General features: G+C 33.8%; 3 protein-coding genes across 5 annotated transcripts; 1 reads left to right on the top strand and 2 right to left on the bottom strand.

The window, feature by feature from the left end:
* Window positions 1-585: 585 nt before the first annotated feature.
* On the bottom strand, window positions 586-6,643 carry LOC100806215 (protein TPX2). 2 transcript variants are annotated; one of them, XM_006573683.4, is made up of 19 exons: window positions 6,478-6,643; window positions 6,060-6,253; window positions 5,839-5,961; window positions 5,515-5,607; window positions 5,001-5,142; window positions 4,514-4,622; window positions 4,066-4,116; window positions 3,580-3,677; window positions 3,399-3,474; window positions 3,241-3,303; window positions 3,048-3,134; window positions 2,767-2,825; window positions 2,594-2,672; window positions 1,722-1,787; window positions 1,565-1,627; window positions 1,303-1,380; window positions 1,160-1,204; window positions 963-1,058; window positions 586-869 (listed from the first exon to the last, which is right to left on the bottom strand). In XM_006573683.4, the coding sequence occupies exons 1-18, from the start codon at window positions 6,483-6,485 to the stop codon at window positions 990-992; spliced, it is 1,503 nt and encodes a 500-aa protein (XP_006573746.1). In that variant the 5' UTR covers window positions 6,486-6,643; the 3' UTR covers window positions 586-869; window positions 963-989. The 2 variants fall into 2 exon arrangements, with proteins under 2 accessions (XP_006573746.1, XP_006573745.1); XM_006573682.4 differs by having other exon boundaries at window positions 963-1,051; window positions 6,478-6,640.
* A 5,883-nt stretch (window positions 6,644-12,526) lies between these two features.
* Window positions 12,527-15,837, top strand: LOC100783063 (probable aminotransferase ACS10). The gene is made up of 4 exons (XM_003517396.5): window positions 12,527-13,589; window positions 13,667-13,792; window positions 13,891-14,051; window positions 14,360-15,837. Exons 1-4 carry the CDS (start codon window positions 13,224-13,226, stop codon window positions 15,213-15,215), a joined length of 1,509 nt encoding a protein of 502 aa, XP_003517444.1. The 5' UTR covers window positions 12,527-13,223; the 3' UTR covers window positions 15,216-15,837.
* A 326-nt stretch (window positions 15,838-16,163) lies between these two features.
* Window positions 16,164-20,279, bottom strand: LOC100805681 (probable LRR receptor-like serine/threonine-protein kinase At1g12460). 2 transcript variants are annotated; one of them, XM_006573681.4, is made up of 2 exons: window positions 18,083-20,279; window positions 16,164-17,993 (listed from the first exon to the last, which is right to left on the bottom strand). In XM_006573681.4, the coding sequence occupies exons 1-2, from the start codon at window positions 19,240-19,242 to the stop codon at window positions 16,496-16,498; spliced, it is 2,658 nt and encodes an 885-aa protein (XP_006573744.1). In that variant the 5' UTR covers window positions 19,243-20,279; the 3' UTR covers window positions 16,164-16,495. The 2 variants fall into 2 exon arrangements, with proteins under 2 accessions (XP_006573744.1, XP_003516680.1); XM_003516632.5 differs by having other exon boundaries at window positions 18,080-20,276.
* Between the last annotated feature and the right edge of the window lie 1,888 nt (window positions 20,280-22,167).

The raw sequence follows: 22,167 nt of genomic DNA, 5'->3' as shown, positions 1-22,167 counted from the left end.
TTTAAGAATAATTTCTCATCATATTGCGACAGGAATGTTGGGAATATTAACAGGTCTAGCTTAATTATTATGTCCTTCCTATTCATTGCAGGTGGGAAATGTGTTAGCATAAGTCAAGCTTACAATTATTCGGAATCTCTTGCACAAACGAGTATTTTACATAGAGATCAAAAACATAGAATTTCATTAACAATTAGCACTTTAATTAACAACTCGATAAATTTCGTAAATTTTTTTAGGAGGCTTCAATTACATATATAGAACGTATCCATTTTTTGTAGTACAAACGTTAGTCTTATTGAAATTATCCAATTCATTCTTCAATAATTATTTTGAATAAATTTATAATTTCTTTGGATAAGATTGTTAAGTACCATAGGTGTGCTCACAAAAATGTGTATAAATCAAAATATTCGGTTTAGTATTCTAAACTATTGATAATATGTAAAACATAAATTATAATATATTTTTTATGATATTTATTCTAAATATTAGAATAGACAGTAACACAGAATACTAAACCCTATATTTTGATTTATACAAATTATAGTGACACTAATCAAATGCAGAAAATAGGCATGGAGGTTAAGTATAATACACTTGCCTATTAACGATTTTATTATTGGATTATGATCGGGGGGAGTTGTACAAGATACAAGTGATGCAGAATTTAGACGGCTAACTTCTGTCCTAACAGTAATTTTCTAAGATTCTGTGTACCAATAAAAAAAAATCTGAGAAAAGTTGTTAGGCGCCTGTTAGATTCAGCTATGTTGCCATGGAAGTTCAACTCTGGCAGAGAAAATACTTTCTCAGCTATGTTGCACATTGGCCCTTGTCTGTATTGCGATCATCGAATTCCCAAGCTCCTGCACCATTTCAGTTGAAAGCAGATAATACAGCCAATGAAATGTACCAAACAGGCAAACACTAACAATAGTAGTAGTGCCAATTATGCATACCTCCTTGCTGTCAACACAGTACCAGCTTCACTGTCGCAACCTTCCCTCCCACTGTGAATTTGCCTTCCCCCAAATACGAAAGGCGTTTCCTATACACTATTTGTGTCAGCAAGAAGATGAATATTTAACGACTATGATGAATCAGTAAAAGAAAATCATAGGCTAAATGCATTCTCTTCAGCAGTGCTATCTATTACCTTCACATCCAGATGAAAAGAACTTCTTATATTTTCTTTTGAATCCTTGCACCCAGAAACAAATAACTCAGTATGATACCAAAGAGATCAATAAAAAATAATACACGATAGTCACATTTAATTCAAAATTATAGAAGGAAAACCTCTCTGAACACTCTGGAATGCCGAAGCAGTTTCAACTGAGATCCATTATTTGACTGGACTTCGGATGTTAGGGACATCTGCCAACATTTTACGATAGGAGAATGAATGAGAATAGTAGAATTAAATATCTTTTATCAACAGTAACAATACCGATTAAGTGAAGAAACCTTCAATCCAAAATGGCTTTGGATTAAATTAAAGGAAATTGCAGATAAGAAAAAAAATATGTAAGGAGCAAGAAAAAGATCAGCATGGATTCACCTTGCTAAAGAGTTCGATTGGTGGGTTATGCTGAACCCTCTTTTCCGTATGGAAATTAAATTCCTGTACGAATTGAAGCAAGATGTGATATCGTCATATTTTTTTATCCAGATTCTCGATGTTATTAAGGGGTGAAAAAACAAGCAAACCAACTCACCATTGGCACTGTGGTTTCCTGCTTTCTGTTCCGGAAAACACCAATATCTCCTTTACTTGAAAGAATCTGCACCGGCACTTTACAGTTGGTAGTGCAGCAAATAAAAAAAATAACAGTGGAAAGAAAGGTAGAACATACTTTATACAGATAACAGAATGAAAATGAAGTATTGTAATAGAAATCCACCTTTTCATTGCATCTTTCAAAGATCAAAATACTTAAATACAGAAAAACCATAAGCAAAAGAAAATTTTATAAACAAATTAGAGTTACCATACTTTCATTTGCATTATTTATATTGACTTTGAGATTTAGTATAATAACTTGAGTTTTACAGGAAATTCTCTTGACAAACAGTTTCAGAAATAATCTTACGTTAATCCTAAGACTGGGTCATAAAAGATAAAAAAAACAAGTGAAAATGAAAATAAGAGTCTGAAAACTAGTATACAAAAGCAGCAATTTTAAGATGCAACTTCATCATAACTAAAAAACTGGCCAGTGAATGTTTAATACAATGTCGACCAAACCTCCCAAAAGGGTATGATGTCGTAGTGTCTGGCATAACTTGTTGCCAAACAAAATTTTAAGAAAAGAAACTTTCAAAAAAGCAATTAGTTTTCATGAAGAAAACTTTGAAAAGAAAACCTCATTAGTTGTGCAATTTGCTTAAATGTATTCATTAAAGTCATACAAATTGTACAGTACAAACTATTCAAATTTTAATTGGAGATAGATGGTTGGTTAAAATTAAGAAATTTGAAATTTTTAACTCATACAACTAGAATATAATTTAAAGTTAATTGTTTTGTTTCTTCATAAAACTGTAGTCCAGGTATCTTCATATCAAATTATTGCCCATATCTCGTTACCTTCTTATTAAGAGGACGAGCTTTAAAACTATGTGCAAAATCCAATCCATCATGCTTTGGAGCACCCATGGCAGATGGCCTATGCAAAGGGAGTATTTTGAAGTTAGTACCATTGTTTCATGATTTATGGAAATAGAATGTTAATTCTAAACATTTATCATCGCATCTGCTACCTTCTCAAATCCCTGATTCTATTTTCTTGAGCAGAAACAGCTCTATGTTTGTCCAAATCCTGCAACCAGCAAACTTCAGTTCCCCGGAGATCACTAATCATATATATCTTGTAACAACAAATTAAAGCAAGAAAATGCAGGTCAAAAGCAGTACAGCTTCAGAAATTTCATAACCAATGTAATTCATATATCGGTACAAGAAAAATGAATGGCATTGACAGAATAAAGCTATGTGAAGAGACATTAATATTACTACTTAAAATTGTGTGAATTAAATTAACCTTATCAGAATCATTGCAATGAAGTGAAGACGTAGAAGTCGCAGATGTATGCTGCATGGCCCTCTCTTGTGTCTTGAGATGAAATTCCTAAGACGACATAAAAGAACATGAGCTTCAAGATAACTAATTCTTTGTCTGGTTAATCTTGTGGTTCAATTCTTATGAAAGCAAGTGTCAAGACTCAAGAGCTTACTTGAAATTCTGGCAATCGTGGAGTGCTCCTCTTGGGAAGTGGCAACGAAGGAGCATTTAGAATCTAGGTTATGAGCATAATTAGTAAGGGGAAAGGATGTAAAAGATAACGATAAGATTAACCTAACAAAACAAATTCTAAAAACAGAGAGTACTGACTTTTCTGTTTAACGGGCGTGCTCTGAATATGGGGGCAGCCACTGTCACAACTTCTGCCTCTGCAGCAATTTTAGGTCTGGAAAGCACAAGTATAATATGTTGACTTCAATTTTGAGGAAGAAGAATCATGTTTGAAGAAAAGTCACCTTCGTTAAGGTTTTACTACACTAGAATAACAAACCTAATCCTTTGTGCTCTGTGAGCCGTTTCTAGGTCAGGCTCTCTAGGGATAGTAATCTTCAGCTTGGAATGTCCAGAATTTTGATCAACAGTTGCAACCTGCAAGAATATGCAAATTTATAACACACCATCATGTGAACCTATTCCCTATCCCTAATTAAATATGACCCTTTGCCCAAAGGAATTTAACTATTTTTTTTTTATATTGCTATTCAAATTTGTAATTAAATACTTATCAAGAGTTCCCTCCTTGGCCATTATTTGATATATTTCCACTCATAACAACAGTTTTGTATCATGAAAACAATAAGGATGAAATTTCTGTTCATTCGTTTACAAAAATCAATTAGGTAAAGCAATAATGAACAACAAAGGTGGGCAAAAATATATATGGTACAGAATATGAGCATCATACAAGTCATATGAAGAATATATTTGGCAAATGGCAAGTACAATCTACTCAAGCAGTCTGCATTACAACCCTTACCTTCTTAGGTGCCTTGTGGACAAAATTAACTTGCTGCTTCACATCACCAACCTATCATAGAGAAGATACAGTAAGCAATCCAATTACCCAGTCTAAAAATAAATGGAATGCCATCAATAGTAAATACACATTTAAATTCTCAGTTCATGGTTTCAAGTACTTCCATGCTACCAGCCAAACATGGGGGCAAATTTACTTCTAATAACCTATAATCTATAATCCATAAAATTGTTAACCATGAAAAAAATCAACTTAAGCTCTCATAACTACCTTAAAGCATTTCTGATACAAAAAAGTGGCACACAATTTTAATGGCAAATGTATCATTAGCAACTTATTAAGAGCTGCACAAAATTTTAAGGCACTAATGTTCAGAGACAAACATAACAGTCACTTCTTCAGTTATTAGATAATCACAGGAAGAAGTAGAATAGTCAAATTTACAGACCTTGTGCAAGCTACCGCCTTCTAATTTCTGCCGTTTGGCAGCTTGACACTCTATCCCGGAAGAGGTAGATGAATTCATTTTTTTGTTATGATCTTGTAGTTTCTGAAACCTGAGGACAATGGAATAGTTGAGTTGTAGATATACAAGGAAAAACAGTTTTCTTGGCATCCAAGGATTAGAAACCTAGATACAACCATAAAACATCATAGCACCAAAGAGAAAAAGTAGGGAATAAATGCAGTAATACTCCGGCAATCCTACTTAATAAGAATTCACGATTTCATAAAGAACAGAGTAACCATCCAAGAAAGAAAGCATTTAAATCAATGCACCATGCCGAGCAAACAGATATCTTATGGTAGAATGCAGTGACATGATTCAATTCAAAAAATGTTTGCCAACTAATCAAGTGTTGCAAGACTGTTTGATTTTCACTAATAATTCATGCCTTGAACCATGACAAAGAACAAGTTTCTCCGATGATCACCTTGAGCTAACAATTGGATGGGGCCGATTTTGCTTAGCCAAAAGACTAGCAGTAGGTTTCATTAGTGTTGAACCCTTCATCACAGCAGATTTAACCTTAGAATTCAAATTGCCGCCAATTGTCTTACTGCTAAAGGTCATTCCTGAAAAGACATAATTACATATCAAGCTTAGGAAAAAAAAGGTTTAGACAGAAGGTAAAAGGAAAAATACATAAAGAAAAATGCAAAAACATAATGTTATAAGTAATAGAAGCAAACTGTAATGAGTTATAAATTACGAAAATACTACAGTTCAGAACAAAAATGCTGTGGCACAAGAGATTAAATTCAACATACATTAGGTTCACAATTCAAACAACAGTATGAGTGCCTCAGACTATATAGATAGGGTTTAAAGAGAAATGTTTATGAAGTCAAAGTTGAGCTGTGCAATCAATCAGTTGATGTGTGGGGAAGGATCACAAGATGTATAAGCAAAAAAATTCATTAAAGACTTACTGTAAGATTGGTTACCTGAGGTTACGTGTAACAGTTGCATATTAACATCCCGCGGAACACCACTCAGCAAGGCAGAAATGTTCCCACTCCCACCCCCTCCTTTTGAACCTGCCAAGACGAAAGCATCAGTAAAGTAAGCCACGAGCCATGACCCTTCCAACATAACACATAATAGAAAATCGGAGTAAACTCTCATTCTAGTTCCGAGATTGCAAGTGTAGGTCATTTTAGTTCTTTACAAAATTCTCATATCAGTCCCCTAATCTTTAGCATAAAAAATTAGATTAAAGTAAATGGCGTTTTGTAAAATCAAGAGAACAGGGGAAGAAGATTGCATACCGTCATGGTGAAAAACGGTGCGAGAAAATCCAATCCCGGACGGAACATTAGAATTGGCAGCGTGAACGGTGGTTGCGCATTCCCTAACGTCGTCCTCTCTCGCCACTAACTTCGCCACAAAAGCTGAAACCAAAAAAAAAAAAAAAAACACAGTGATTACAAAACAATGAACATTTATGGAAAAGAAGGAAAGAATAGAAGAAAAAGAGGGTTAAACAGACGAGAAGGAGGATAGCTGCCGGCGGAATGAAACCAGAGTTCGGCTTGGCGAGCTTGAGCGGGAGTTTCTTGTGCACCGAAATCGAAGAATCGAACTGCGTCGAACTCGTAATCCAAGTCAATCTCGTGAGCAACGAACACCTGTGACTCTATTTCCATTTCTGACTCTTCCATCATCATCATCTCTTCTTCCTCACTAAGATAGGTTTCAATTCAAATGCACTATCATTATTAGTATTATTTAATGTAAACAAGTATTTTGTGTGCGTTCAAACTCTTGGCAGTGCCACCCTCGCTTGAAGTAGTGTTGAGGTTTTGCAATTAGACGGAATAGAAATAGAAATCTAATATAATAATTAATGAGTAATTATGAATTACGATGAGAAAAATACAAAATTAGTCATCTAATAGTAGGCTTACCCTGCCATCGATTTTGTAATTTTGTTTGTCTGGTTGCGGTGGGACCCGTGAGGAGTAAGTGAGTAACGACCAACGATCCAAAATTTGAATTGTATGGGACAGTGTGTTTGGACGGATTCACCCTTCGATTTTGGATTGGATATGAGAGAGTGCTACAATTTGAAGGGAAGTGGTGCTTTGGACTGCGTTATGTTATGTTATGTGTGGTCACTGCTCAGACTCAGACTCTGCGATTTCGGCGCCTCCTCGTTTACCTTTCGCTATCCATCATTTTTTACGTAACGGCTCTCTTTCTGTGCTCCTGGGCTGGGCTCGGATTAGATGGGCCGGGTAACACTGATATGCAGTCCAAAGTAAAGTCCACTTACCCGAGCAAGAGCATTTTTAAAGAATTTTAAAATATTTTTTTATAATATTTAATTAGAATTTTTAAATAATATAAATAAATCTTTCAGTATTTATTTAATACTTTCAAAGTTTTTTTAAGGAAGATAATAAAATTTGATGGTATTTAATTAATATTTTTATAATTTATAAAAAGTCTTTTGACATTTAAAAATATATAAATTTTGATGAATTTCATCATACTTTTTATTATAAAATATCTATCAAATAATTTAATTCAAACTCTTGAGATTTTTTTTTTACTTTTTTATTTTCTTTTATTGATTACTAGACTTTATTTTCTTTCATAACACTTGCTCTTTTATATCTTTAATATTTTTCAAGATATGTGTGTCATATATTTTTTTTCCTATTCATCTGGGATAAAAAATGTTAAATATACTTCTCTCCTATGTACTTTTTCCTTTGTTTTCTAAATTTAATTAATGTTTTGTTTAATGTGCTAAGACTAGTCATGCATATTAACCATGTCTATTACTTGTTTGACACAATGTTTATCATCACTCTTAATTTTGTTATCTACATAATTCAATAATTCTCCTATCAATTTTTCACCCTCACTACTTCCTTCTAGTATATGCTTATTATTGCACACCATTTAAACATGACATTAGATTTATCATGAAATAATTGTAGTAATTAAAAAAAATCAAAAAATAAAGTGTAATTTTAAATCTATTATTCAAATCCAAAAGTAAAAATGAGAAGATTCTATTGCAAGAAAAATTAGTATACCAGGATATAAAGCTAGAATAAATATAACTATTAAAAAAATTATATTGGTTTTACTTTTTTTTATCCAAACTTCATCATTTTTTTTCACTAACTCTTGTAATTTTGAAAGTGTTTTTAAGAATTCGTAAAATATTTTTAAATCTTATAAATATATAAAGTTCATTCAAATCCTTTAAATTATTATGATATAAATCTATTAAAATCCAAATTATCATACAATTTTGGTCAAAAAATATGATAAGTCATAATACTTTTAGATAATCTTTAAAATACACAAGACTTTCTTATGTTAAAATAATATTTTAAAATCATAATTCAATTCATCTCCTAAGACTCAAAAGTGATACAACGATTAAATATTTTTTTAGAGTTTTCACAAATATTTTTAAGTAAATAAAATACTTCTGATGATTCCCAATCGAAAAAATGATTTCGATATAAGAGATGATTGTAATCTAAGAACCAATTTGATTCGTTATAAGTATGATACTCGATAAGACATTAAGAACATGACAGGATAAAAAATAAATAAGTTACATGACAATTTTTTATATCCTTACATCATTTGACGAATAATAAATAATACAAGTAAAATAATATAAAATTTATTATAATATTTAATATAATTATCTTAATAATATTGATATCAAATTTAATAGATTTACTGAATTAAAAAGAAATAAATTAGAATAATAAAATCTAGTGTTTCATTTTTAAAATGGTTATGTTGATTTATTATTATTTTTTCAGTTGTTAAAAATATATAAATAGAGATACATATTTTTTTAAAATATTTTTTACTTAGGACAAAAGTTGTTAATGATGCTGTCAAATCCTCATTTGCTTGATTTATATCGTTTCTATTTTTTTAAATCAAACATAAAATAAAAATATTTGTTCTGTCCTAATGATTTCAAGATTTTGCACTCACTTAAAGAAAATTTAATGTGATTTTTATATTTTATCACTTTTGAAAAATTGTTACCAATTAATAATTGTGTTTCATGGTCATCTCTACTTGTGTTGGAGGACTCCAGGAGTGTTAGCCAGTCTTCTTTAGTTCTTGTCTTTTATTTCCGCGTGTTCCAAAAAAAAAAATTGAGTTCAATCTGTCTATCTATCTATATTTATAAATTAATTGACTTGACAAAGTTTAATGACAATATCAGTTTCGTTTTAAAAAAAATGACAATATCAGTTATTAATTATTGCTTTGAACATATTTGAAGATACTCTGTAATCTTAAATATTCATTGCATAAAAAATTGACAACCATATTAATATAAAATAATTTATACGTATTATGAGTGGTCCTTAATTAAAAAAAAGTTTTGTATAAAATATAAAAAAATAAATATAATTTTAGTTAATTAAATCTCTTCACAAAATATAAATATAAAGAGTAAAAACTATATAACATTTCATGACATAAATAATATTAGTATAATAAGAGGGATTACATTACAATCATATTTTTAGTTTGATGATGATGCAGAAGGATATACGGTCAATCAATTGTGAGGATGAAGATGTGCTAACTATTTATGAGGTAACATGATGGAAGCTGCATTGAGGTAGGCCTTGATGTTAACAAAAAAAATAAAAAATTGTTTAAGAATCAACAAATATATTATATTTGTAATTGAATTACAATATAAAATTTCTTTATACTATCAAGCTATTTATTTATATATTCTTAACTTTATTTAAATGATCCACACGAAAATACTAAATTATTGATTAAAACTTTTGATTAAAATACACTGACAATGTCAACATTTTGCATATTCTTAACTAATTATAAATTGTCATATTTTATTAAAAAATAATAACTTTTGTGATACCTAATTTAAAATTTTATATCTAAAATATATACGTAGTTAATAGTGTACAAATTTTTATACTAATAATATATGAAATATAAACTATTAACTTTTTTTTACTGCATTAATTGATAAACTTTTTTGCTGAATATGAAATGATATATATATATATATATATATATACTCACAAATATTATAATAAAACTTACTGATATAATTATTAAGTTTTGGATGTGTTTTTTATTTACAATAAATGAATTTAAATAATATGCAATACTATCGCGTTTTTCAGGCATTGATGAAAATAAATTCTTTGAATTGAGACATATGACTTCTATGTCTTTTAAATTCATATGGTGTGTTGAAATTTAAAATTTAAATTGATATTAACTAAATTTATGTATAATTGTTATTCGGGTCGACTCATTACATCCCACCACGTGTGTTTAGGCAGAATTGTATTGGGTTAATTTAACCCAAATCATCTTTTCCTCTATAAAAGATCATCTCTTTAGTTGCAGAGTTATCCCATGACCGTTTTTTTTAATAAAAAAATTCACCTTTTAATATTTATGTAAAATAATCATTTTTCTAACACTTTAGACATGGGTGATAAAATTTGTCATGCTTTGTATTAATACATTGAATATAACTTTTTAACAGGTAATATATTCACAAGTTACAACCTCATGATTGAAGTCTATAATAAAAAAGTACAAGTTTAATACAATAAAAAGATATTTCAAAACTCATTACAATATATCATAAGAGTTTATTTTACTAAAAAAAAAAGTATAGGATTCTATCACAAAAAACATCAAATCTAGGCAATTTTCTAAAAATATTTTCCAAACATGTGATGCATATTTTTCTTACTGTGCTTCTAAATTCTCATTTTTTTTATGTGCTTATTAACAACTGTACTCTAAAATTAAACAATCCCCTTCAAAAGGATTTGACATTAATTATACTATTGTTCAGATCATATTGTATCATTAATGTGCAGGAAAAAGATAAAGAAAAAACTCCATTAGTTTGTTGTGCAACAAACGATTACGTATCAGTATTTCCTCCGTTATAAAACTGTAGATGTTTAAGGTTACTCTGCATCCATTAAATTATTGATAAAATTCAAGAATAAAATACTTCTATTTATTTAATCATGCTGTTGGAATCACGATTAATCATAAATATTTAGATAATGAAGAATTTAGAGACAATGCTAAGTCGATATTTTCATTGATGAATGATTAGTTATTGTTACCTGGATAGCAAAAAATATTCCATGCACTAAAAATTGTAAACAAGAGTATAGTTAAAAAAAGTTGTACATTCAATCTTAAATTTGTAAAATATATATAGTTTTAGAAGAAAAAAAACTAAAATATTAAAGTATCTATAATTTTGGAACGAAAGAGTACTGTATCAGTTGTTATACAAATCACATTTATTTCAATTGATATACGCGTGCAAATAATCAGGAAAACAAAAACAAATGTTCACGATTGGAGCTAAGACTTATCGGGAATGAAGGACAAAATTAATAAATATTTTTATTATCTACTGGCTTAAGAGTGAGATGAATTGAGATCCTGCTCCTTTTCCATATAGGAAAAAAGTACTCATCCTTATCCACTATTAATTTGTTCTTACATTCATGATTCTTTCAAGAATTCATCCCGTCCTTGTTTTCTGTTTATATTTTCCTCCACAAATAAAAAACATAAAATATTCAAAGTGTTAGAGGGAAAGATTGAATGATTGACATCAAGAACTAGAAGTAGTATCAAGTTATCAACTACCACTATGTAACTGTCAATATCAATTACGTATCTCGTTATATTAAGTTTTGAAGGAGTTTATTTATTAAGTACTAGTATACTATTAAGTATTTCGTGGATTTCACGTGCTTATTTTCATTTAAGTAAAAACACATAAGAGACAAACATACTATTATTGTAATTATCTATCTTAAAAAACACAAGAAAAATACAAAAGGAGATAATCCTTTATAAAAATAAGGATGCTATTTTATTAAATATAGAAATAATTTTTGAGAAAGCTTATGAAATTGTCTTGGAAACTATAAAAATAAATTATTTGAATCAAAGATACATTATTTTCATGCCTATCAAATGTGTTAAATTTTAAAATTAATAAATCATTATTGATATAACTTTCATGATAATTATTATAAAAATCAAGAAACTTATTATAAATACATAATTACTATAATTAAATAAAAATATAAAATACTTCACACTATCAATATATAATCTATTAATCCAAATCAAAATCAATATATAGTCTATTTTCTTAAAAATGAATTAAATCTAATTTAAATCAAACTTATATACACATTTACGATCTATTATGTATGTGCACTTATATTGGTAGTTAACTTTCTCGGCGTAATTAAAATTTGATGTTTTCTTGTAAAAAAGGATTAGTTATTTTACTCACTCTAAAAATCTTGGATCTCTTTTAATTTGATTGAGATTAGATTTAATTTAATATCATATTCAAATTCCCAAAGAATATATTGAATAATTCAAAACTGATATAACTGTCATTTAAATTTTTTTAAAATTAATTTAATATTTTCTATTAAAAATTTTATTTGTGTGGTGTAAGAAAATTTAAAATTTCTGTCATGAAATTGGTAATGGTACATGTTTGTTTGCTAGCATTAACTTTACACGCAACAGGATTCTCATCCAAGCCTCAACCTCAAACGTCCACGTCCCTGTTTTTATATATAATAAAATATAAATAAAAGATCTTATGCATGATTGAATATTGACACCAATGCCGGCCTAAGACTCAATCTCGGACTCTTAATATGAAAGTTTATTTTTAAACTTTCTAATGTATGGGAAAATTGCTTCATACTAACAAATGGAAAGAATAATCATACATATAAAGTCCTTTTAAAAAAAAATCATACATATAATATTTTTTAATCTCTATTTTAGTACTTGACATATTTTATTTTATTTTTCTTTTTTTTTAATCTGTCTTAGTCTTGTCATATGAAAATTATTGTAAAAGTTGATATAAAAGTATCATCACTCAAATTGAAATGAGGGAGTACCTGAGATTCTAAGTTTGATGATTTGTAGAGTTCTTTTCTCCGCTGAATCGTGTTTTGTCTCTCTCTCTCTCCCATACATTGATTATGCGCGAGAACAACCTTAGTCTGGGTCCAAATGTCAGCTTGTGGCCCAGAGACTCTCATTGCTTGTTTTTTGTTTCCATTTGTGCTTCATATTTACCGTTCATTTCGCTAATTGTTCTCATGATAAACTCGTTGACATACATTGTCGCATCTATAAACGTTCCATTGAACGGTGCACAAACCATTTGGCCGCTGCATGAGAACTGTGCATACGGCATGTCGCAGCAACGATGGGAAGCCACATGTATAACTTTATTTTATTAATTTAGCATAAAGTATGCGTAATATAATATCACATTTTCAAAATTTTATAAACTATTTTATTATATCACTTGTATTATCTCTTCAATTATTATTTACATTTACTGTAGAAATTATCCTAGAAAAACAATAAAGCATTATTTTTTATATTATATTAAACATTAATGTTTTTACTTATAAGTTAAAGGCAAATGCTAGTAAATAAGAAATTGTACAAGTTTTAGGTGTGTATAGTAAGAAACAAAAGTGGGTTAGAAGAAGAGCATAGAAGAGTGTGGATGGAGTTGGAGGGATGAGAATATCCTGAAGAAAGAGATTAGAGTTGTTTTGCATTCTTTGATGAGATGAGAGTGATAGTGCCTCTGCAAGGCCTGGTCCAAGGCACAGGGGGTCTTTTCTGGGGTTCTGTCATTCCTTGTGCTCTCTTGTACTTTCTTCAGCTCTACTTGAGAACCAAGCCATGCCACCACCCTCAGCCTCCACCTTCCCACAAGGACCAGGACCAGGATTCCACCAGCTTCCACCGCTCCCTCTCTTCCAACCACAGGCACTCCACTTCCTCCGCCTCTGCTTACGTGTCCCCTCGTGCCAATTCCCTCACTGCTGCTAACTCTCCTTATTATCTAGGCTTGCACAAGGTTGCCGTTGATCCCTATCACCAAACTCATAATCCTCACGGCGTTATTCAGCTTGCTTTGCACCAAAACACCGTGAGTTGAGTTTCTTCTCTCTTCACTCTTCTCTTCACAACTAAACCATAATTGCCTCTCTTCTTTGCTGTCTGTAGCTATCTCTTGACTTGATTCAAGATTGGATTCACCTCAACGGCAGCGCTGCTGTGTTGGGGACACCACTCGGCATTTCTAGGATTGTTCCTTACCAACCTCTCCATGGATTGATGGACCTCAAAGTGGTAATTCTTATCATTTCCCTTCTCTGTGCTCTGTTTTTTCTTATTATGAAGTGATTCTTGCTAGATGAATGCTCTGTTTTGATTCTCTTATCCTGCAGGCTGTGGCTGGTTTCATGTATCAAGTTTTGGAAAACCTTATTTTCTTCAACACCTCCCGAATGGTACTAACTGCAGGTGCCACTTCTGCCATTGAGATTCTAAGCTTCTGTCTAGCAGATAATGGAAACGCATTCCTTGTTCCCACGCCTCTTAGCCCTGGGTAACAATCACTTTCCCATCTCCCAACTATTCATTTTATGTTGCAGACATGTTTTTAAACTGCACCCATGTGACTACAGTTGTGGCCGCAAACACTCCGAAAATCTTCAAGTTGCGGTCAAAATTGCAGTTGCAGTTCAAAAGTTTTGCAGATTTTAATTTGGGGTTGTAATCACATTTTGTCACAACTGATGTGACTATAATTACAATTAAAAGATTCTAAAAACTTGATGCTGCAATCACAATTGAGGTTACAGACTGTTTCTTTAAACCTTTGCCTGCTTTGACAGTTTTGAATACATTGTGCAGCTTTGACGGGGTTGTAAAATGGCGCACTGGCGTGGAGATAGTACCTGTTCCCTGCCGCAGCACTGATGACTTCAATTTAAGTATAACTTCACTTGAGAGAACCTTCAAGCAAGCAAAGATGCGTGGTCAAAAAGTTCGTGGAATTATAATAAACAATCCCTCAAATCCTGCTGGCAAATTGTTTGATAGGGAAACACTGTTGGATCTTTTGGACTTTGCTAGAGAGAAGAACATTCACATAATCTCTAATGAAATGTTTGCTGGCTCTTCTTATGGAAACGAAGAGTTTGTGAGCATGGCAGAAATCATGGAGGCAGAAGATCATGACCGGGACAGAGTTCATATAGTGTTTGGTTTGTCGAATGAGCTCTCTGTTCCAGGTTTGAAGGTGGGTGTTATCTACTCTTATAATGACAATGTCGTGGCTGCTTCTAGCAAATTGGCAAGGTTCTCCACTGTTTCTGCCCCAACCCAAAGATTGCTCATCTCCATGCTTTCAGATACAAGTTTTGTGCAAAAATTTATTGAGGTTAACAGGTTGAGGCTGCGGAAAATGTATAATACATTTGTTGCGGGGCTGAAGCAGTTGGGGATTGAGTGCACTAGGAGCAGTGGTGGTTTTTGCTGCTGGGCTGACATGAGCAGGTTGATTGGCTCTTACAGTGAAAAGGGAGAGCTTGAGCTCTGGGATAGATTGTTGAATGTTGCTAAGATCAATGTTACCCCGGGTTCCTCTTGTCACTGTATTGAACCTGGATGGTTTCGTTTTTGCTTTGCTACATCCACTGAAAAGGATGTTTCTGTAGTAATGGAACGGATTCGGAGAACTGTTGATGCCACAAATGGACATGGTTGATGTGGGTGGGGTCAATTAGTTATGCAAATTTAGTTGGTTTATTGATTCTTTATTCTTTTGGAGAAGCCAGCATCATCCTAGGAGGAATAATCAATCACCAAGGGGTAGTTGGATGACATGGACATGGTGTTATGCAATGGAGTGGCTTCAAAATGATTGGTGGTGAATTTTAATTTTAAAACCTACGCATCAAGACTTAAAATTTTCAATGTGTAGTCGGAACCTGGTAGATGATTTCTACTTTCTTCAAATTAGTACTGAAATGGCTTCAGGTGCAATCATTTGAAAAACAGTGAAATACTAATGACCTGAAGAAGAGGTGGCACCACTGATGCTATCAAGTTAAGCCGCTTACAATGAGAAAAGTGTATGAAAAGAAAGGAAATATAAAAAGAAAAAACTCCTTGCAAGAACTCAATTTGGTTATAGGCATGATGGCAGTTTTTATTTTTTATTCTTCACCTTCACTTTTTACACTTGCTTTTATTTCATAAACTTATATTAGAGATTAGAGAATCACATATCCTTCAAGCTTTGTATATTTCAGCAGGAAGGTCCTATTGTATTATATACTGTAATATTTGGTGTGATAATTAACAAACCTGGGGGAAGAATTTGATAAGTGTTCTTGCTTGCTCAGCTGAAGTTTAATGAGCTTTTGGATGACATACTCCTTCTAAGGAATTCCTGAAGTCCCTTTATTAGGGGTGCTCCTCCTTCACGAGGATGGATCAAATTTAATGTTGATAGCAACTTTCCTAAACAACACTTTGTAAGAATATGGGTAATAACAGGCGTCCATTTGCTTTTGGGGGGAAAAAGGTAAAGAAAGAAGAAAAGGATAAAGATTAGAAACAGAGTATGGCATCATGCTTTCTCAACATTTTCTCGTATCTTTGTTTGTACCTCATGACATTTATGGAAAGTCAAAAGAGAAAAACTTGGAAATGAATCAAAGGCATCTTTTGTATTCCCCCTGAAAACACGTGAAGTAATGGAATAAACAAATGCCTTTATTTGCAGATGTTACAAATTTTATGGAAAAAAATGGCAATATAAGAATGAATACAAAAGAATTTTATCCTTCATCTTTTTTTACGATGTGAATGCCAAGTAACATCCTTCCCCATGCCCGCTTGTATACACAGTCCATCCCGATCCAAATCTCCTTCCATGTATGCTTGAATGCCTAAATCTGATACATCCGTTCCATGGAGAATTTAACAAAATAAGCAATCACTTCAATTCTGAACTGTACTGCATGGAAAAGCTCTTACTGGTTAATGGGATTGGGACTCCAATCCATTTCTAATGGACTCAAGGACCTGGACAACCTCAGCCATGCTTGGTCTCCTTAAAGGATCCTCCGAAGTACAAATTAGCCCCAATCTCATAACCTGAATCAATTCGTTCTCAGCAAAGCCAAGTATATTTCTATCAAAGCAATCTGAAGCTGAGCCAGTCTCCAACAAACCTCTTACATATTCACACAGAACCACTACCTCATTTGTGGTTGGACTTTCCACAGGCTTCCTCCCTGTAACCAGCTCCAAAAGAATGACTCCAAAACTGTAAACATCACACTTCTCACTCTGCCTCAGGCCTTGAGCCAACTCTGGTGCAACATATCCCACAGAATTGTGGAATTTGGTCAGACCATAATTATCCAAAATGGGAAGTAACTTTCCTAATCCATAATCAGACAACTTAGCTTCATACTTGTCATCTAGGAGAATGTTAGAGGATTTAATGTTGAGATGAAGAATTGGAGGTCTACAGTCATGGTGGAGATAAGCAAGGGCTCTTGCAGTTCCCACTGCAATTTGGAACCTTCTAGACCAATATAATTCTCTGTTGCCTGTACTAGTGCTGGTTCCAGGAAAGCCAAACCCATGTAGATTGTCATACAGATTTCCATTTGGGATAAACTCTGATAGAATCAACTGCATTGAAGAGGACCAATAGTAACCTTGAAAAGCAACTAAATGAGGGTGTTGAAGGTTGCCAAGTCGCCCAAGTTCATGCTCAAATTCCTCCTGGTTTCTGATCCTTCCCAAAGTCTCAAGCTTCTTCACTGCAATTGAGACGCCACCTTCAAAATCAGTTCGGTAGACTGTACCAATTGATCCACCACCTATCAAAGACTCTTTGTCAAGCAATGCTTTGGTACCTGCCTCCCAATCTTCATATTTTGATGGTAAACTTTTGCTGAAGAGAACCAGCTTTCCAATTATAACATTTGATTCTGTTGATCCAAGAGGTGTGCTCTCAACAATCATAATCTGATCATCATCTTTTCTTCTTCTACCACGCGCCCTCATATTCATGATGGTCACCAAACAAACCCCAGTGAGAATTACAGCTGCAGCAACAATTGCAACAATTGCTGAGGTGCTTAGAACTTTAGCCTTCCCAGGAGCTGAAGACGATCTAGCTCTGTTGCAAGGGGTATCCAAAGGAGGACCACAGAGAAAAGGATTATTGGAAAATGCAGATGCACCAAAATGCTGTATGGTTGCAACATCAGGAATGCGGCCAGAGAGATTATTGAATGAGAGATCAAAATGTGTCAAGTTATTTAAATTTCCAAGGGAAGGAGGGATTGGGCCAGAAAGTGAATTATGTGACAGATCTAGATACTGGATCCTTGATAGGTTTCCTAGGCTTGGGGGAATGCTTCCATTAAGCTGGTTATGGTGTAGGTTAAGGGATTCCAGGTTTGTCAAGTTGTAAAGGGTCTGAGGAATTTCACCTTCCAATTTATTACCCGAAACATCCCTGCAACAACATAAAAGAATGAACTCAGATTTTATTCAGAGGGTTTAAGATAATGTAGAGCAATTTAAGAAAGTTACAAAACTCACAACCCAAGAAGAAACTTGCAATTGCTTATGTCATCAGGAATTTGGCCAACGAGGTTTAGATTGTGCAAATCCAGCAACTCAAGAAGCTCAACGTTGCCAAAGCCACTGGGAATCATTCCACCAATGAAATTATTACCCAATTTGATAACTATTAGTCCACGCAATTCCTGAATATCCACTGGGATATTCCCCTCCAACCTATTCAACTCCAATGCCAAGAGCTTTAGGCTCTTGCATTTAGTTATGCTGGGAGGAATCTCCCCATCCAAAGAATTCCCTGAAGCATCAAAGATTTCCAATCTGCCACTACAGGCACTGATCTCAGGAATGTGTCCTCCAAACCCGTTATACGATAGATTGAGATAGGTAAGATTTTGCATTTCAAGGACGCGGAATGGAGCAAAATCAGTGAACCTATTACTACCAAAATCCAAATGTACCAAACTTTGGCATGTGGAAATGAGTTCCTGCACGCTCCCTGACAAGGCATTGTTTCTCAGAGACACATATGACAACCTTGGAATGCCACAAAGCCGCGGAGGGACAACCCCGCTAAGGTTGTTGAAGGAAAAATCAAACCCTTCAAGGTTGGAACAATTCACCAAGGAGGCAGGAATTGAACCAGCAAGGTTGTTATGAGAAAGAGAAACGAACTTGGTTTTGTAGCAGTACCTAAACAAAGCCGAAGGTATCTCCCCAGTGAAGCCATTCTTGGACAAATCTAGAAACCGAATGCTAGGAAAATCACCAATGAACTCAGGGATCGAACCAGACAAAGCATTGGAACTCAAATTGATCTTCCACAACGAGTGAAGTTCACCATACCCTTCTGGAATACCACCCGAAAAACGGTTCCCGAACAACGCCAATATCCTCAACCTCTTCAACCCCGAAAGTGACGAGGACAACACCCCCCCCAAGCTAGTGTTCCAAAGCACAATTCTCTCCACAAACCCTTCGGAGTTACAAGAAACACCGTTGTAATCATTGCACGGGTTTCCACTTGAAACCCACGAACTCAAGCTGGCGCGTGGATCGTCCGTGATGTTACCCTTGAATTCAAGCAAAATTTCCTTCTCAGTTGCTGCAGAAGCTGTCACAAACAAACAGAAAACGGTGGACAACAGAGCATGAGAGAGATGGATTTCACGGTGTCTTCTCATGCTCGAAACAATGTGATCACCCCTTTGACATCATAGCTGTCACAACCGAACTGGATTCGATTCTGAGTGTTGCTTCCTCAGCTACAACGTTTCAGGTCTCGTAAACGTTGGTCCGATAAGAAACAAAACATCACGATCATCACCGACTGGGAACATTCTCATTAAGAATACAGGAATCGAAGGAGAGAGAAACAAAACCCAAACAAATAAAATAAAATAGAGTTGTACTACCCGTTTAATCTCTCTCTACCTTTTCCTTCTGAGTTCTCTGCCTAGGAATGAAGAACAAAGATTCGTTAATGCCCATGTTGTGTTTTGTGTATTTTAATGGTTTGGGTTTAGTGGGGTGGCATAAAAATGAGAGCTTTTGTAGCGGGAGAGAGAGAGGAAATGGAGGGCAGGGTGGAATGGGGGAAGAGAAGAGAGAGTTAAATGTGATGAAATGAAGAAGGTGAAAATGGTGGCTGTACCTTTGCTGGAAAGGAAGCAGGTGACACAGTGCGAGGGAATTAAATAAACTTCTTTTAATAGGCTGTGATATATAAATTCAGAGATTGCCACCAACTGAAGGCTGAACCACGTGCATGAGAGAGTGAGTAGTAGACTAGACACTTTTCTCTCTCTATAGACTTTCTAAACCAATGATACCCTTTAACTATGAGAACCCAATCTGTGTCTGTGACTACGAGCTTGATGAGGAGTTACTGGTACTAATCTCACCACCATGTCTTGTGTTGTTATGTAGGGCCTGTTTCTCTTACCCGGCATTTATTCTTCCCTACCAACCAAGCCACTACCACCCCCGTCGCTATCACCAACGCCATCCCAATTAATATGCAAGAGGAGATAGGTAATGGCATGGGTTAGGAATATTGGGGAAAGAAAGAAAGAAGAGAGAGTGGAAAAGAAAAAAGTGTTAAGGAGAGTGTGTTTGTTTGTCTGTTGTACCGCTTCCTTGCTTTTATTCTATCTATCCGTTTCGTTCGCGACACTTTTCGTTGGAATTCGTCCTAATTAGCAGCTCATTACTTAATCATCTACAGTGCCAAGAAAAGAGAAAAATGGTCACGTCAAAGTATTTATACTTGCATTTGATATGTTGGTGTAATTAATTAGCCTAATTGTTTTCATTTTCTAAAGGATTAGGAAATAAATTTTTTTGAAAAAGCTTTTAGTGTACCAAATGTCACAAAACTTACAGTTATAATAAAAGAAGAGATGTAGGTAGCATCAAGTTAGTGGTTAAAGTAGTAGTATTATATTTTGTTAACAAATATTATTTCATCTGTTTGTTTTACTTGATGTCTTAAATATTGTAGAAAACATATTATTATTTTTTTAAGTAACTAAATTATTAAAAAAATAACGAGAATATTCTAACAGTTAACGCAGCCACTGCGATGCGACCACAATGAGACAGTGAAAGGCAAAGTAGAAAAATACGTAGGTGATCCGATTCTTGACACGCAGCGTTCACTTCTTAAGTTAGGTGATTTTGGCCGTCCGATTAAATTGAAAAAGATTGGTCCTTCCCTCCCCATTACTTCTTCTAGACGTTTGATTTTTATTTTTTTGATTTTTCAATTGTCTGAAAAGTCCTTCTCTTAAACGTTATTCCCTTTTGTTCAAATTTGTCTTTTAGCATTTGACTAGTAAAGAGGGACCAGAATCCTCTTCACTTCTGTTACGAAAATTTCTTTCTTTTCCTTTTACGTAAAGGGAGATTTTCTTACTTAATCAACGGCTAAAAAGCTCAACTTTTGCAAATGACACATTACAATGCAAGCATAAATCAACGTCTTCAAAAGGTAGGTTTCCCTCGTGCCACGGTTTGAAAATGCATTTAATTCAATGCCTTTTCTATCTAATAGGTAATAATAATACTAATACCAATAAAAGTCATGGCTGGCATAGTTGGGGTCACCGGGGGGTCCTTCTAAGTAAGCCTTGTCCAATGTCCTTATCTCTTTTGTTTAGAATAATTATATTTATACACCTCTGATGATATCATGTTCAATTCAACATTCTACAAATTAAGTACTTAAACCATAGAAGAGAGAAACTATCTAATAGGTTGGTTTATTTTCATCCTTGGTTGGTGCCTCTGTTATGGATGAGCTACCAGGTATGCCCTCCCTCCCACGAAAGAGTACGCACCAATATTGACCCATGTCCCCCAAAAAGAAAACAAATGAGAGGGCCAACTGACACCAACAGTTCAATGTCATTTATGGAGTCCACGTCATATACCCATTACATTTGTAATCAAATTCGAGTCTGTACCTGTGTGTTTATGTCACTGTGAAACAGTAGATGAGAGTCTTCAACACATTGAGACAATTGTTAAAGACGTGTAGCTTTAAGCACGTAATGTAATACATACATTCAATACGCGTCATTCTAAATTCTAACAACGTCTAACGTTTGTATGAACGGTGAATACAACCAAGGATAACCAACACAAAAATGCTCTACTGAGCTGTGCCGCACTGAATCTGAGTCGACGGAGGACAAAACATAGCTGATAGCTCACTCCACAACACTACAAAGTGTATACATATGTTATTTCAGACCTCCATGTACCAAACTCAATTATATACATAACCCACTCACTATATATGTGCGAGAATACATATGCATATATACACATTATACACACATAAAAAATAATATAAATATATTATAAACAAGTACCCAGTTGCTAATATGCCCCAGGGGTGCAAACAACACTGAGACTCTCTCCGCCAATTTTAAAAAAAGCCAATAAAATCAAGATAATTCGGTTATATCACTCGTCATGGTGCAAGAGAATCAACCTTACCCATTGTGACATTATTGAACCCTTACTATACTTCCGAATAATCGTTACAGACCAAACCCATTGCATTCTACAACAATACAGGGTTCATAACAAGTGAGATCTTA

This window comes from Glycine max, chromosome 1 (genome assembly GCF_000004515.6).
Source record: "Glycine max cultivar Williams 82 chromosome 1, Glycine_max_v4.0, whole genome shotgun sequence".
In the NCBI taxonomy this organism is placed as follows: domain Eukaryota; kingdom Viridiplantae; phylum Streptophyta; class Magnoliopsida; order Fabales; family Fabaceae; genus Glycine; species Glycine max.
Note: the sequence above shows the minus strand (reverse complement) of the source record. Positions and strands in the feature narration are given on the sequence as shown.